This window comes from Sorex fumeus, unplaced genomic scaffold, assembly GCF_029834395.1.
Source record: "Sorex fumeus unplaced genomic scaffold, SorFum_2.1 ptg000026l, whole genome shotgun sequence".
NCBI classification, from domain to species: domain Eukaryota; kingdom Metazoa; phylum Chordata; class Mammalia; order Eulipotyphla; family Soricidae; genus Sorex; species Sorex fumeus.
In genome coordinates, this window is record NW_026606083.1 from 11118762 (window position 1) to 11135904 (window position 17143).

A 17143-nucleotide genomic window follows, 5' to 3' on the forward strand; every position below is an offset into this window, starting at 1 on the left:
GCCCCAGCCTTACAGTGTATGCTGACATACACTCCTGCTCTCTTTCCTCTGATTGAGTCTAATCCCCTATCTACACAGACTTCAGACTCTCAACCGGGTCACTGAAATTATTCACGCTGAGCAAATTATCACCAAACGGACGCCTTCGGTCCTCCTCTAAAAACCACCCTCCATGGGCCAGAGAGAGAGGACAGCGGGAGGGTACCTGCATGGCAGGCGACTAACCAGGTTCAATCCTCAACATCCCATTCGGTCCCTGAGCACCGAGTGATTCCTGAGTGCAGTCATAAGTCAGTCCTGAGCACTGCCAGGTGTGGCCCCAAAACAAAAAAACCAGCCTCCATAAAACTAATGTCCACGATCTACACCAACTTCTAGCTTGTTCCCTCCAAGGTACAGATGACACTGGGCAATCTCTGCTCATACGCAACAGTCAACAGTGGCCCCTAGACAGGCCTCCTTCCTCCCCCCACAGGCACAGGCAGGAATCCTTTAGGGTTTGAGAGCGGATGGCCCCTGGAGGCCCACCTCTGTCAGTGCACTGGATGTTTCTCACCGCTCATCTTGTTCCCTGTTTCCCGACTTCCTGATCTATAACACTGGAGGATGAGTGAGTTTCTTAAAAAGAACGAGTATCAAGAGTGACATACATACACGGAAACTGTGAAGGCAAACCTGTTACAGAGAAGAGAAAGGTTAAGTTCAAATGAAAGAAAAAGGGGAAAAAAAAAAGAAATTTATCCCTCATGTTTAGGGGCTTTTAAAATCACCGAAAACCCATCTGCAAAGTAAAAGTCATCACAGATTTGCCAGCTTTCTTTTAAAGTCTGAAACAACCTACCAGAGACTCACACTCAAACATAAATACTTAAGACTACTACACTTTGAAATGTTCCTGGAATGTTAAGAAATCACCTGCAATGAGCCCTTTTCCATAAGTTCTTTCAGTGGCATGAAGACTTTAAAAATTCTAAGCATGAGCTCCAAAATAAATTCTCAATTCTGAGAAACATTTGAAAATCACCTGTTTTGTCTCTCAGTATTCTGTAGCTCCCTGTGGTCCCTTTTCAGGTGTTTGGTCAAAGACGTAAAGTATTCTTTTAAAAGGTTCTGGAAAGGCTGCTGTTTCTCTGGACTGATTATCTCACCAGGAGGAAAATTCAAATTAAACTTCTCTGCAGCGCTCTTCACTCTCCTTGGTACAAGCCCAGCAATGTCATCGCCACAATGTCGACAAAAGCTGATAACCACAGACACGTGAGTATGGGATTCTCGATCAGCATTAATAATATTTTTTAGCTGTTCATAGATTAAGGAAAGCCCTTCCTTATCAGTGAAAATCCCAACTATTGTCAATTCTGCAATAAAACGCAGATCGGTTCTTAACTTGGTGATATTCGGGGTTTTCTCCTCTTTCCTTGCTTCAAAATGCTTCTTCCAGACCTGCAGGAGGGATGGGGCAAAGTCGGCGTAGCGCTGGTGGAAGAGAGAGCACAGGTGCACGGCACAGTTCACGTCGGAGATCTTCAGCTTGGCCTCCACGATGGACGCCACGGCCTCGGCAATGTACTTGCTCAGATTCAGGCCACTGAAGTCATGAGACAAGGAGTCTCTCTGCTGTTCCGTAATAGTTTTTAGTTTCTTCACAAAAGCAGTATTTTTCTTCAAGCTCGAGTCCAGCCGGCTAAAGAAGTTTTCCTCCGGTCGGTTATCTGGAGCATTTTGGTTTTTGCTACGAAGTTCCTTCCTTAGCTGATGTCGTTCCCAAGCTTCCTGATGAAGCTGAAGGGATTCTTCTTTCTCTCTACACAAAAATAAAAAAAAGTTAATACACTGATATATCTCATCCCTTAAGAGAACATTCAAGAACAAAAGATGAAAACAGCTCATTACTACTTTTCAAAACCCTTATTATGGCTTCAGATAGAGAAAACCCAAAATATTAATATTGCCAAATCTGGTATAAGATTATGAATAACTAGAATGAAAATGATTCTGCCAACTGACAAAGTGGATGAAAGAGACTTGTCGATTATACCTACAATAAAGTTGAAAAAAATAAGTGGATGATACATGCTAGAAATCCTAAAACAATAAAAGTACATGGGGCTGGAGAGATAGCACAGCAGGTAGGGCATTTGCCTTGCACACGGCCAACCCAGGTTCGATTCCCAGCATCCCATATGGTCCCCTGAGCACCGCCAAGAGTAATGCCAGGTATGACCCAAAAAGCAAATAAAAAAAATAAATAAAATAAAATAAAAGCACAAGAGGAAAACAAAATTGGAAACATCACCTGTGAAGTACACTCTACGGATCTGTGGACAGGAAGCCAGAGAGTCAGCGCCCATGCGCTGCACGCAGCAGGCCAGCATCAGACCCTGACCCAGTCACTCCCTCCCAACCTCCAGGGCCCAGCCAGGGCCCATTGAGCTAATCCCGACTCCTCAAAAAGAGTACTACACATGCACTCGAGACGGCTGGAGCCAATGCCATGTACGCGGGGTTTGATCTACAGCACTGCAGGGTCCCTGCGCACCACCAGGAGTCACTGGGCACCCTTGATGTGGTCCCAACAGCAACAGAAGAAGACACAAACCAGGTTTGTTTTGAGATGTTTAAGTACCATTTTCCCACACTTCAATATTATCCAAACCTGTAACAAGACACCTGTTTCGGTTTAAGTCCTAACACTTAAATGTGATGTTAAAACCTTAGAAACTCAGAACTAAGACATCCATTAAAAGTTCTTTCAGGGGCTGGAGAGATAGCACAGCAGGTAGGGCGTTTGCCTTGCATGTGGCCGACCCGGGTTCGATTCCCAGCATCCGATATGGTTCCCTGAGCACCACCAGGATTAACTCCTGAGTGCAAAGCCAGGAGTAACGCCCCTGTGCACTGCCAGATGTGACCCAAAAAGCCAAAAAAAAAAACCCGTTGTTTCATAGGGGCCAGTAATGTTGGAGTGAGCCCTGAGCAGAGCCTGGAGTGAGCTTTGAACACAGCTGGGTGTGGCCCAAGACAAACCCGACACCCAAAAAAGGTCCTTTAATAAAGGACTTCAAGGGACTGGACCACAGGTTCTCCATGCAGAAGGCACTCCAAGTACAACCAGGAGTAACCTGCACACTTGGCCAGAAGGAGAACTAAAATATGGGAGGCTGGGGAATAAAAACTCTGTGTGTGTGTGTGTGCACTGACATATATATATATGTATATACTCACAGACACTGACCTATTCATAAAACCATATATACAGATACAGTCATAAAACTATTTTTCCATGCATAACTCAGTCTTTATTAGGACTGTACCTGGGAGCGGGGGGCAGACTTCCAAACAAAAACATTACTCTATACTTCAAAATATTAAAAACTGTTACTATTATTTCAAGAATCAAAGCTTTGTTAGCATGAGGCACCAGGAGCACGCCTCGGGCCTGAGTGAAACAAATAGGCTGGCTGAGATACTGTCAATTCCCAGGCCAGGAGACAGCTTGGAGGGCGGGCGCTCCGGGCCTGATGCAGGGACTGCATGGCCCCCTTGAGCACTGTGGGGATAAATCTCCAAGCACCCAGCCTGGAGTAAACAGCACCAGGGCTGTGGTTCCAAAAAAAAATTTTTTTAAATAAAGAAGGATGCTCCCCGTTCTCAGGAGGCTGAACTCCAAAAAGTGTTTTTTGGTTTGTTCGTTTGTTTGTTCACAGTGCCAGGACTTAACCCAGCACCTCACACTTGGCAAGGCAAGCATTTCAAGGCTGAACTGAGCCCCTTGCAAATAGCACTGCTTCCCCCGGTTTCCCCCTCCCACCCCTTTCCCTCGAAAACCAGGACATATGTTCTTACTTCATCTGGGCCGCTGCTTCCTCTTGCTGTCGTTTTGCCTCGTCTTCTTGCTGTTTTCTCTCTTCCTCTTCATGTTTCTTTTTTTCTTCTTCCTCTTTTTTCTTTAACTCCTCTTCTACCTTCACCTTTTCTTCTTCTTTTCTCTTGCGTTCCTTGTCTTCTTTTTTTCGCTTATCTTCTTCCAGTTTCTTCTTTTTCTCTTCAGGGACCTTAATAACCTCCTTCTTGGCAGTGAGCTTGATCTCGTCTTTTGGTTTCTCCCTACTGCTTACTGGTCGCCTTTCACCGCAGTCTTTTTCCTTGTTGTTTAGTAAAGAATCTTTTTCTTCCATACTTGCTGACTTTTTACGCTCAGCTGGCATTATGTGACCCAGGACAATCTGAAAGAGTGCAAGAATGTTCATTTAGTAAATGCAGTGACTTTTTTTTTAAGCAGGACATAATAAAGGGGACTTTACTATATTAAGAGATTAAATAAATGCAAAATGAATACTCATTCTGTAATAAAAACATGCTGTGGAGCACGTTATGCATTAGGTCACTTTTGGTTATGCCTTTTTTTTTTAATTTTATTTTATTTTTATTTCTTTTTAACACAAAAGAACCCAGTATGAAAAACATCCATACTCACATTACCCAGATCCCACTACCATCAACTCCAAAATAACGTATTTAATCAGAAAACCTCAGTATGTTTCCAAGAATTTTCTGAATTCCTTTTTGTTTTTCTTTGGGGGGTTACAGCCAGGGGTGCTCAGGGTTTACTCCGCTAAGGGATCTCCCAAGGCGGGCCTTAGGGGATCATATGGGATGCTGTGATCAAACACAGGTATGGCTCATGCATGGCAAGGGCCCTACCCATGTGCTATCTCCCAGATCGAGTCCATTTTTCTAAACTAGAGGCCACACCATGCAGAGCTGGGGTGTCTGTGGAGTTCCAAGGACCCAACGGGACAGCCATACGTTAGGTGTGTCCTCCAGAGGAATCCTCTCCCCAGTCCTTAGATCCATTTTAACCCAACACTGCCAAGTCATTAGGGAGTGACACTACTTCAGTCAATAGCCAACAGAATTTAAGTTGAATCACTAAGCTCTCACCTACTATAAATCAACCAAATAGACAATGAAAGATACATATTTCACTGCAAGGCTATATATAACCTCACTGACCTTTCAAGTACAAAAACTGGTAACCAACTCTAATTGGATTTGAACTCTGTTTTGTTTAGATTGTTTGGTTTTGGGGCCACACATGGTCTCCAGGCAGTGCTGGGGGGACCATACGGGAACCAACAGTCGAACCCAGGTGCAAGGCAAGCAACCTACCCTGGACTATCGCTCAAGCCCCGAACTCTCACTGTTATTAGTCAAAATGAATTTATAAACAAAATCATAATTACAAAACTGTACTTCATTGCATACATGCTAATTAAGTGGCCACAGCCCAGGTATGTTCTTTAGTGTTTTCTGGAGGGCTGGGGGAGGGACCCAGCAACCCTGGGCACTGAACCAAGTTTAAGAGCACTGCTCCTCTAGACAGGGCCAGTGTCCTCCGGGCACAAAATCATCACCAGCATCAGTCACGCATAGCTACTTATAATTAATTAAAATTAAGTAAAAATGGAATCGCTGTCCCCTGGGCACTTTTTTAGTTTAGATGCTCGATTTCACATATGGCTGGCTAGAAGCGACCTCAACGGACAGTATAGATACAGACATTTTATCACAACAAAAAGCTTGATCGGACAACACTGGTCTTTGGCATAGGTTCTGTATAGTCAACTGGAAATAAACTCAGGAACCAAATAAGTCAAGATTTTGGCTTTCTAAAAATATAGCTCTCTACTTAAAACTAGTGCTGCAACCTCTCATCCACACAGCGTCATGTTTTAACTCCTAAATCACATAACAGTCATGTACCAGAAAAATTGGGAAAGTATAGGGTTATTTAAATTTCCTGAGTTTAGGGTCTTTTTTTTTTTAGCTGAAAAGTAACATATATAGTTTTCTTAAATGTTAGTATTTTCTAATATTAATATTGAGTTAAAAATATTAAATATTAGTATTTTGAGAATGGTACTTTCAAACATAGGTTTTAAATTACATCAATAAAGATGTCAGCAAAATAATTTCGCAGTAACTTATAAGCATAGAAAAGCATTACTTCAGCGCTAATAAAATGCTATCATTGAAAGATAATCTAGATCAGAGGACACATTATAATTAATTTTTGGCTACACAGACTCTGTACTTTGTCTCAGTGCCTCTCCAGTCCCCCTTTTCTCCTTTACTCTCCTTCCTTTTCCTTACTGTCCTGCATGTCCCGGTGCATTTCTTTTCACATTGACGCCCAAAGACCTAAGTTAACCCAATCGTAGGACTCAAGACAAAATAAGCTGTGAAGCATTCAAATAAAAAGAGCAGAGCTACTTGTGGAGCTGGCAAGACAGGGTCAATATTATCCAGAGCGCCGTTATCAGTTTGCACAGCTGCAATTAAATACCCACCTTACTGTGAATGCACTCTGCCTTTAAAATGCGAACTTTCAACAGAGGGTAGCAGAGACCACTCCCTGGCACCAGAGCACCCTACAAACATTACAAACATTATCTCCTTCAGTGCTAAGATCTTTAGGAGGTATTATTTTCCCTATTTGATAAATGAGACAATGAAGACCTGACCTAGTAACAAGATCTGTAGGGCTGGTGACAGCTGACCTCCGACCCATGCTCCTCACCAAAGTGACTGAATACCTCCAGTGCCAACTGCAGTTGGTAAGACTTGACCAAGCACAGCACAATGGACCTCAGGGCACAGAGCCCCTAATGACAACGAGGCAGTTTTCACAGAACATTTTCACTTTGGGCAGATCTAGCTAAAAGAGGAGGGAAAAATCTAGTCCCAAGAACACAGCCTTATTTAGGACTATTTGTCATTAGGCATAGTATATGTTTTGCAGAATTTCTATCTTCTTTTCTGTTTTTGGTTTTCAGGCCACATCCTGCAGTGCTTGGGTGTTATTCCTGGCTCCGTGCTCAGGGATCACTCTTGGCAGAGCTCAGGGAACTGTATGGGGCGCCAGGGAATGAACACCAATGGGGCACAAGCAAGGGAAGTATACCATTGTACCCTCTCTCCAGGCCCAGAATCTCTATTTTCTGATGTGAAACAAGTGATTTTCATTAGTAAAAGAAGTGCAGTTCTAGGGCTGGAGAGAGAGCACAGAGGATAGGGCGTTTGCCTTGCACGCTGCTGATCCGGGTTCGATTCCCAGATTCCAGCATCCCATATGGTCCCCCAAGCACCGCCAAGAGTAACTCCTGAGTGCAGAGCCAGGAGTAACCCCTGTGCATCGCCAGGTGTGACCCAAAAAGCAAAAAAAAAAAAAAAAAAAAGAAGCACAGTTCTCATCCCTTAAAAAGACACCGTAATTTATGAAGAATATCTCAATTAGGGGCCGGAGTGAGATGACAGCAGGGAGGGCATTTGCGCTGCACATGGCTGACCAAGGTTCGATCCCTGGCATCCCGTAAGGTCCCCCAGCACCACCAGGAGGGATTCCTGAGAATTGGAATCCCTGAGAATTGCTAGGTAAGACCCAAAACGCAGAATAAATGAATAAGCATTTTTTTTAAATCTCATTTAAGTTGTGAAAACATTAATAAACTCATGGGGGCAGAGGGCTAGTACAGTGGGTTGGGTGTTTGTCTTGCACACAGGTGACCCAGGTTTAATCCCTGGCATCCCATCCGTTACCCCAGCATCACCAGGAGTAACCCCCTGAGTATAGCTGGGTACTGCCCTGAAACAACAAGAAAAGTCAATAATAAACTCAGTCCAACTCACAGAAGATCATCAGCTTTAAAAAGCCTCCCAAACTTTTCTGCCATCCCCGCGCATGCAGTGTCTAAGTCCTCACTGAATCCAATGCACTGGAGCAGACATCCAGGCCCAACCCTTCTCTGGAGAGTGAGTATGCCTCAGCCAGTCTGCACGTGTCTGCTCCAGGTCCATGGACCCCCAGGCATAACCTTGGTGTCCAACACTGCTTCTCAACCCTGAACCCCCAAGTCCACTGCTTTAGAGCAAGAGAAGACACACCCTCAAGAAGGTCCTGGAGTCTCAGCTAAGGCAGCTTCTTTGGGTCACTGAAGCCATATATATCCAAAGATCTACTTCAACCTAAATTTCAGTGACCAACAACAAGAAAAAGGACAAAAATCTACAGATTCATGTAAAGACAGCAACGTGACCTGTGAAAAGCATGTGCTCTGAAATCAGACAAAAGAGCATCCCAACTCTAAAACCAGCTGACTACAGTGATCAGACAACTTCGCTGAGTCTGTTCATGGGCAGAACAGTGATACTGCTACCTAACCGGATGCTGAAGCTTCCAGCAGGACCGCTGGCACCTCCACAGAGCCCATCAGCAATGGTTTGCTCTTTTGAACACACAACTCTGAAATGTTACTGGAAGACAATACACTAGAGTTAGGACAAGTTTTTTTACCTCCTTCAAGTCTCAACTTTCACACTGAGGTGGAAGAAAAATTGACCATCTAAGATTATACTAGGTCAGTAGACAAATTAACTCTCTAGTACAGGTTTCGGCTATCAACCCTGACTTTAAGATTTCAAAACGCCAAATAAACCAAACATAATCCAGATCAATATGCATTTGGACAATTAAAGAATCAGCACTAAATTACATTTAGTTGAAATTAAAAGTATGAAAGTTACCTCTTTTCATAAATCCATAGCTTTAATAACTGGCCAAATATTGTTCAAAAGGTTTTCAAGCAAAACGGAAAACTTCCAATATTCCACCTAAAAATGAAGATTAAGAAAAAGAAAAAGAAAAAAAAAGAATGGTCTTTTAAATGGCCTGTGATGAGCGCTGACAAAGGATCATACTGACTACAATTAAATTCAGAAAGTCCTTAAAAGGAAGCCATGCTTTTAAAGCCACTCTTCCTAGCTCCCAAAAATAGTGTCCTGGCACTGGGGTTGTATATTTTATTTGGTTTATCTAAATATATTCTGAACTTTCAAAAGAAAGAAAGAAAGAAAAAAAACTCCGAGTAACTCAGAGCCCAAGGGTGCGCACTGGGGTTGAGTGGGGTTGAGTGGGAAGGGGTGCTTCCCGTTTCAGCTCTCCCTCTGCAGGGTACCATATGGATTACGGATGAAATCACAATCAGCTCTGAAAATACTCGGCTGTCAGGGAAGGGCCGGGTCCCTTCCCGGGCCGGTGCGCGCCGTGTTCCCGAGGCGGGCCCGCAGCGGGGCGTCGCGAGGAGCCGCCCCCGAGGCGCGGACGGCCCCGGCGCGAAGTTTCCCGGGCTCGGGGCGAAGCAGCCCCCGCTCCCGGCGGGGCTGGGCGGCAGCGGCGCCCACCCCGAGCGGCTCCGAGGGGCTCCGAGGGGCGAGCGGGGGCCCGAGAGCGGGGCAGGGCGCAGCCGCGCCCCCACGCACGGGCCCCCCGCGGGCAGCAACACCGGGGTGCGCTCCGCCGAGAGCCCCCCGCGCGGGCTGCCCGCGCTCTGCCGGCCGGACACCGGCGCCTGCCTCGCTCCCCGGGCAGCGGGAGCCGCGACGGAGAGCGGGGAGCGGGGGACGCGAGGACCACCGAAGCCCCCAGCTCCGCCCCGGGACGCACGCCGCCCACCAACCCCCGCTCCGGTCCCGCGTTCCTGCCCCCCGCGCGCGGCTCCCGCGGCCGGCCCCGGGCGCCCAACTTCTCCAGCCCCGCACCGCCCCGCACCGCACCGCCCGGCCCGGCCCGCGGCGCCCGCGCGCCCCCCGCGCGCCTCCACGCCCCCAAACACCCGCCACCCCGCCGCCCCGGGCTGCCCGCCCCCGGTGCCCGGGCCCGGCGCGGGCAGCGCGGGCAGCTGCCCCCCGCCCGGCCCCCTCGCGCCCGCCGCGCCGGGGGGCGCCCGCGTCGCCGGGGAGCCGCGTCCGGGGAGGACGACGCCGCCCGCCGGACCCCCGCGGTCCGCCCCCTGCGCGCCGCCCCCGGAGCGCCGGGGGTGCCGGCTCGCCTCCCGGGCGCCCCCCGGGGAGGGGGAGTCCCGGCCGGGGCGCCCCCAGCCCCGCCGCCCCCCGAGCGCCGGGGCGGGAGGGCGGGAGGCGCCCCGGGACTCACCTGGAGCCTGTTGTCAACATGAGCCCCGGGTTTCCCAGCACCAACTCCAGCCCGGGCTCTCCCCTCCCCTCCCCCCGCTCGCTCGCTCGCAGCCGAGGGCCCGCCTTCCCTCCGCTCCCCTCCTCCCTCCGCCCGCCGGCCCTCCCGCCCGCCACTCACCAGCGCGGCCGGGCTGCGAGTGGGGGCGGGGCGGGGGCCGGGCGGGAGGAAGCGGCTGCCCGGGCGGCCGCCGGACGGAAAGCGCCTCAGCCGGCCCGCCCTCGGGCACGCCCGCGCCCTCCGACGGCTCCCGGATGGAGAGCCTCTCGAGAAGACTCTCCCGAGAGCCGACCCGGCCTGAGGCTCTGTCGGAACGAGCCCCCGCTGCGGGCCAGGTACGAGGTTTTCAGACAGGCGCTGCGCGGGGCAGCCTCCACCCAGCAGTTCCAGTCGAGGCCCCCGGGCCGCGGGGAGGAGGGTTCTGAGGGCCGGAGGCAGGAAGTGGATTGGTCGCCAGGAAAGGGAAAGCGCCTGAATTGTAGATGCGCAGGCGCCGGCACACGGGGGAGGGGTGCGGGTGGGGGGTGGCGAGCGAGACGGGGCGGGGCGGAGCTAACAGGAGGAAAGGGACGGAGGGGAGCTACGGAGCGCCGCGGCGGACAAGTGTGTCCACGTGACTTGCCCTGGGAGTTTCCTGGCGCGAACGCGAGGCGGAGGGCTGAGAAGGGAAAGTTTGATTGGGCTAATTCGAGGGGAGGGTGCAGTTTTAGGGAAGTTGGAGCTGGAAAGGCCGGTAAGGGACGGGGGAAGGAGGCTGGGAACCGGTCTCGATTTTAGCATCCCAGAAAGACTTACTAAAGCTTCTGGGGGAATTTCCCTGAGTTTGAAAGTGGTTCGCCGCCAACACACCGCGGGGCTAGGATGAAAAAAATCCAGACTTTTCCATACGGAAGAACCCTACGAAACACCCACTTTTCGCAAAGTTTTTTTTTTTCTTTAATTACAGTGGCACGATCTCCCTGAGTTACTGAATGAAGTCACCTATTGTTGGGTTCCGCCCCCGCCCATGGGCTAGGCTTGTCGCTTCTCCCAAGTAGAAACCCAAAGTCGACTTTTTAGAAACGGTCATCAACGAAGTTCCCCGACTCGCTCCCTTGGAAGTTGCTGACACGTGTGCGTCCGGCCGCCGATTTCCATCGGGACTTCGCTGACTTGGGGTGGCGGGTCAGCTTTGCTGATGAGCTGGAAGGAACAAGCGCTAAACTGCTCTGTGCAACCTCATTCCCGTGGAGCAGGTTGAGGCTCCCTGGGAATCCGTTTTTGCCTCTGTTTTCCGTCACATTCAATATTATTAGCACGCAGGTTCTTCCTGCCAAACGGTGCCTGCATTCTGTCCCACCGATAAATGATTTTCAGAGAATTGACCCCAAAGTCCGTGCTGACGATAACCACCCACTGTTAGGGCACTCTCCCCCTCCTCCCTCCTCTCTCCTTTCTCTCCTGACCATGTTTTTTTTTTTTTTAAACCTGTGCTGGGGATCCATCCTTCTAAATCCAGTCTACCCTGCCCTCCAGGATGATCTCAGTAACCCCAAAGGTAAGAATTATAGCTGTTGACTCACAGGGCTGGTTTACTCCAAACTAGTAATCCCAAGTGTTTCACTCAAGTCTAACCTCCAAAGGCAAAGTTTTTTTCCGCTATATCTCACTGCCTTGATGCGCGCCTTTACAGACTGAAGATGCTGCCAATGTTTTTTCTTTCCAAAGGAAGCTGTCAAGCTAGTCACCAAAAAAAAAAAAAAAAAAAAAAAAGACCTCTAATGCAGGGACATCACTGCAATCTCACTAGAAGAAACACATTTCCCTAAAGGTGCTATCGTTTTTGCAAACATAATTCGGACATCACTGTCTCCTTAAAACGACATCATACCAAACAGTTCGGTATTTACCTAGATGTTGAAAAACTGTTCTAATGTCCTAGGCCCTGTGGTAAACCTACTGGACATTCTCTATGTTTAGTCCCAAGAGGTTGTTCGAGGGTGTGTGTATGAATGTGTATGTGTATGCCTTATTCTAATACTGCTTTGCAGAAGCAAACAAGCACACAGGAAAAAAAAATACAATTACAGGGCAGGACAACCTGAGCTTGAAAAACAGGCCTTGTGGGAGACGGCGGGTGTGTGAGTGCTGAGCTTGAATAAATTCATCTCTGTCTTTAGAGATCACAGTGCAACTTAAACGCATCTGAGACGCTATCCCTTCATGAGAAGTCTCCAGTAAAAAATCTTCAAACACCATTGCCTCTGCTTGCACGGCATAACTTCTAAAACATATGGATTGAGATGTAACTCGCTCAGTAAGGAAGATAAGTGTTGAGTGTGCATTTAAGTAAATTTGAATATTAGGACTAATGGTCAAACCATGGAGAAATTTCTCATGAAACATAGAAAGTCATTCACTAAAGTGGACATCTACAAATTTCAGCAAAATGTAAGTGAAATAATCTGAGGTTCCCTTTTTTTGTCTGTTTTGTTTTAAAGCTCTTAGGTTGTTATTAGAAAAAAATAGATCAAAAGACATAAATTGTTGGGGCTGGGCGGGCAGGGCGTCTGCCTTGCACGTGGCCGACCCGGGTTCAGTTCCCAGCATCCCATATGGTCCCCTGAGCACCGCCAGGGATAATTCCTGAGTGCAGAGCCAGGAGTAACCCCTGTGCATCGCCAGGTGTGACCCAAAAAGCAAAAAAAAAAAAAATTGTTGAGAGCTGTGCTTAGCAAACAGTGAAAATTCAATAAGTGTCATAGAAAGCTAATACTAGAGATAAATCTAAGTAGATAAAAAGGGTAGATGTTTAGAATAGATGCTACAGAAGAAATGAACAGGGTTATGGGGCTGCAGACAAGAGCTTCTGTAGAATAGTCAGAAAGCTTTCCTCAGTGATCTGGATCACACCCGGCAATGTTCAGGGGTTACTTCTGGCTCTGCACTCAGGATCACTCCTGGCAGTGCTCAGGGGACCATATGGGATGCAGGGGATCGAAACTGGGTCAGCTGCATGCAAGGCAAACATCCTACCTGTTTGCTATCACCCCAGCCCCAATGAGGCAAAATTTTATCTAAAATCAGAAGAATCAGGAGGTCCAGATTTTCCGCCTCTGGAGAGCCAATAGGCATGTAGAATTCAGAGAGTTTTGGCTTAAAAGGTTTTAGTCATCCACAGAGCTCATGTTGAAAGCTGGAAGAAAACAGGTGAAATTGGTCAAGTAGAGGGCGGTTCTGAGCGCTGAGTAATTTCTAACCTTAGAGACTTCCGCTCGGAAGACAAAGGAAGGGAAGAAGGTCCCAGAGTAGTGCCATGAAAGGCAAGAAAAGGCGTGTTTCGGGAAAGCAGATGGACTCACTGTCTCCAACACCACCAAGAGAATAAGCCATGGAGAGCTGCTGTTGGTTTCCCACCTAAGGCATCATGACTGACTTTGTAGGAGCCTCTTTGGGTAAGAAGTAGAGACAGCTGGGAGTAGCTACGGCCAAACAGAAGATAGGAAGAAGAAAACAAGCATTTGGGAAAATTTAGTATGAAGAGCACAAAAAGTACATGAAGTCAGGAGAATTTTGTATTTTTTAATGACAAATGGTAGAGAATAGGTACTAACAAAGACAATCCAGTAGGCAGAGAAACTCTAGTACAGGATAAAGAACATAGAAAGATCCTTGTGGTTAAAAGATTCTAGGGTGAGAGAGATAATACAGATATTAAGGCACTTGCCTCGAACATGGCCAACCACAGTTGATATTAAGACTAAAGACAAGGGGCTGGAGTGATAGTACCGCGGATAGGGCATTTGCCTTGCACATGGACAACCTGGGTTCGATTCCCAGCATCCCATATGGTACCCCGAGCACCGCCAAGAGTAATTCCTGAATGCAAAGCCAAAAGTAACCCCTGTGCATCCCTGGGTGTGACCCAAAAAGCAAAAAAAAGTGAAGGCAATGAAGTTGGCTGCTATTTAGGTAGAGTTTTAGGTTTTGGGTTGGGGGCCACACCTGGCAGTAATCCCCGAGCACTGCCAAGTAAAGCCCTAAAACCAAACTAAATAAAAATAAACATTATCCTGCCTGCAGCATTCACTTTGTCCAGAAGAGTAGAAACTCAGGATTGTTCCTCTCTGCCCCTGCATTACAGTAGTGAGAGCAGCCCTGAAGAGTAGGGGAATGGGGAAATTTGCAAGAGAATTGCTTCCAGGGAGAACTCTGGACTCCAAGCATAAGAAGTGGGCAGCTGAGGGAGATGAGGGTCCTGTGTAGTGGGTAGACATAACAGGTTGACACAAGTAGAAGGTGCGAAAACAGTTGCCCGCCACAACCATGGGTTGCCACATGCTCCTGGGATGGGCTGGTCCCAGTGACCATGTCCTGTCACCACAGCGTCCCCACCTGGCTGAAGCTAGTGTCAGAAGGAACAAATCTACAAACGGCCAGAAATGCCCAAGACCTCACACATCAGCGCCTTCTGAGAGACTCTTGGGGCACTGCACAAGTATGCTTTGTGACGGGCAATAAAATCTTGGAATCATTGGCACGTGAGATCGATATACCTGCATGTTAGTCTTAGGTTCTGATAGAAATGACATGCAATTATGCTGCCATTCTTGACTATCAGGACGTGACTGGTGAGCAGACACTAATGATGATGAAAATTTCTGCTTGGCAATGGCAGAAGTTAAGTCTCCCATATTCTATAGAGGGATTATGTAACGTAAAAGACATAGACTTTCGAACCTGAAGAAATAAATGCTTACCTCTTTATTGGAAAAAAAAATCTAAGGAAAGCTTTTTTTGGAAGGGGTACAACCCCTGTGCTTAGAGGTCACTCCTAAGGGTGCTTCAGGGACCATATGCAGTGCCAGCAACCAAATGAGGGTCGGCCACAAGCAAGTCAAGCGCTTTAACCCCCTGTGCTAACTCTCCGGTCTCCAAATTCATTTATTTGATTTTTCATTTTTAGATTTTTTGGGGGACCACATCAGGTGATACTCAGGTTGCTCCTGGCTCTGCACTTAGGAATTACTCCTGACGGTGCTGGGGGGACCATATGGGATGCTGGGGATCAAACCCAGTTCAGCCACGTACAAAGCAAGTGGCCTACACACTGAACTATCTCTCCAGCCCCTTCACTTATTTGATTTAACGGTTATAGTTTGGGACACATTTACAGTAGTGCTGGCACTTACGATTTTGAGGTGTATTTAACATCTATACCACTAAAGTGACCAAGGTCCCATACATGAGGAATTCTAATCCACGGTTCACAGGTCTGCGAAAGGGGTTTCCAGCCCCGCACCTGCAGTGCCCGCCTCTGCTTTTGGCCCCACGTTTCAATTTCAACCACTAGTTTCCTTTCATTAGACTCCCCGTCCCAACCATCCCAGCGTCTTCACTCTGCCGGTCCCATCTGTTTGTTTGTTTGTTTGTTTTAATGTAGGAATACTGCTATTTATTCAGCCATTGATTAAGCTGATTGAATTGAGCATGAACTCCAGATTACTTTTTTTTTAACTTTTTAATTGAATATCCATGAGACAGACCGTTACAAAGCTGTTCATAATTGGGTCTCAGTCATACAGTGATCCAGAACCCATTCCTCCACCAGTACACCTCCCACAACCAAGGTCCCCCGTCTCCCTACCAACATCCCCTAACACCCCACACCCCACCCCCAGCCTCCCTCCATGGGAGGCATTTTCCTTCTGTGCATTATGGTTTGCAATACAGGTGCTAAGAGGTCTTGGGGTTTGTTCCGGGCATTCGGTATTTTTATCGCCATCCCATCTGTTTTCGGTGAAAACCTCCCCCTCTCCCCCCGATTCCCCTTTCCCTTGCTCTCAATCTCACTGCTCAGTGCTCTAGATGGCCTCCAGCTTCATCTTCACCCCCTGCCAGGCAGAATGCCAGCCTTGGCTGACTCCAGCCCCTGACTCCTCTGTACACAGAAAAGGAGTGGAACTCTTCTGGAGAGAAACTCCATAGTTCTGACTGGACTTGAGTCAGAACCTAAATCACTGTCACTGTCTTCCCATTATTCATTGATTTGCTGGAGCGGACACCAGTAATATCTCCATTGTGAGACTTGTTGTTGCTGTTTTTGGCATATCGAATCTGTCACAGGTAGCTTGCTAGGCTTTACCATGTGGGAGGAATACTCTTGGTAGCTTGCCGGGCTCTCCAAGAGGGGCAGAGGAATCGTTTGTGAAAGGCCAACGCCCTACCTGCTATGCTATTGCTCTGATCCAGAACCTAAGTAGGCTGCTGAAATTATGCCCCCCCCCACACACACACACTCAGCACAGTGTTTCCTTCTCACTGCTCACTGTTTCTTGACATTCCCTCAGACTTTGGTGGGAGTGAGGGCACTCTTAGTGGTGCTCAGGAATTACTCCTGGCTCTGTGCTCAGGGATCACTCCTGGTAGGGCTGGGAAGACCATGTGGGATACTAGGGATCCGACCCAGGTCAGCTGTGTGCAAGGCAAGTGTTCTACCCTCTGCACTATCTCTCCAGCCCTGATTTTTCTTTTTAATTTAGACACCATGATTTACAAAATTGTTGACAACAGGGACTCAGGAATGCAATGTTCCAACTCCAGTCCCAACTCCAGTGACTGTGACAGTGACCCCAGTTTCCCTCCCACTTCCCTCGTCGCCTCCTTGGCAGACACATGTTTACCTTCTTATAATTTTGATCCCCTGCTTATAGCAGTGCTGTCTGGTGGTGGTTGAGAGTTGTAGAAAGCCTGAGAGTCTTCACATGTGAGCCCGCCCCACACACTAAGCCTTTGCCCCCATGTTCCCTCCAGACTTCCTCTTCTCTCTCCTCCCCTGGCATTTTTGCTTCTGTAATCTAGAGTTAATGTTTTGCCCACCTTTGCTACCTTCCAATCTCTAGACACGTTATACTCTGTACCACAGATCAGTAAGAACAGGGTATTTGTCCTTGTCCTTCTGGCTTCCTTCACCTAATATGAAGTACTGCAGTTCCATCCAGGCTGATGTGAGTTGCAGGATCGCCTCATTTCTCATGGCTGCATAGTGTTCCATTATGTATATATTCTGCTATCAATTTGACTTAACATTTCACCCAAAACATAGAAGAATTTCCCATGATCAAATCTCAG

The 17143-nt window shown here is 48.0% G+C and overlaps 2 protein-coding genes and 1 pseudogene across 5 annotated transcripts in view; 2 read left to right on the forward strand and 1 right to left on the reverse strand.

Annotated features, from left to right (window-relative positions):
* Positions 1–10122, reverse strand: part of UPF2 (UPF2 regulator of nonsense mediated mRNA decay) — a 79386-nt gene extending 69264 nt beyond the window's left edge. For 2 of the 4 annotated variants that reach the window (XM_056114698.1, XM_056114694.1), the window contains exons 1-4: positions 9995–10122; positions 8587–8673; positions 3847–4226; positions 1025–1804 (exon numbers count right to left, since the gene is read on the reverse strand). In XM_056114698.1, coding sequence (XP_055970673.1) covers positions 1025–1804; positions 3847–4208 — 1142 coding nt within the window. In that variant the 5' untranslated portion in view covers positions 4209–4226; positions 8587–8673; positions 9995–10122. The remainder of the gene's footprint in view (positions 1–1024; positions 1805–3846; positions 4227–8586; positions 8674–9994) is intronic. The other 2 variants (XM_056114699.1, XM_056114697.1) reach the window with 1 other exon arrangement.
* SEC61A2 (SEC61 translocon subunit alpha 2) overlaps positions 1–17143 on the forward strand; it is a 257743-nt gene that overhangs the window by 184250 nt on the left and 56350 nt on the right. The window lies entirely within an intron of this gene.
* Positions 14510–14656, forward strand: LOC130024122 (uncharacterized; annotated as a pseudogene).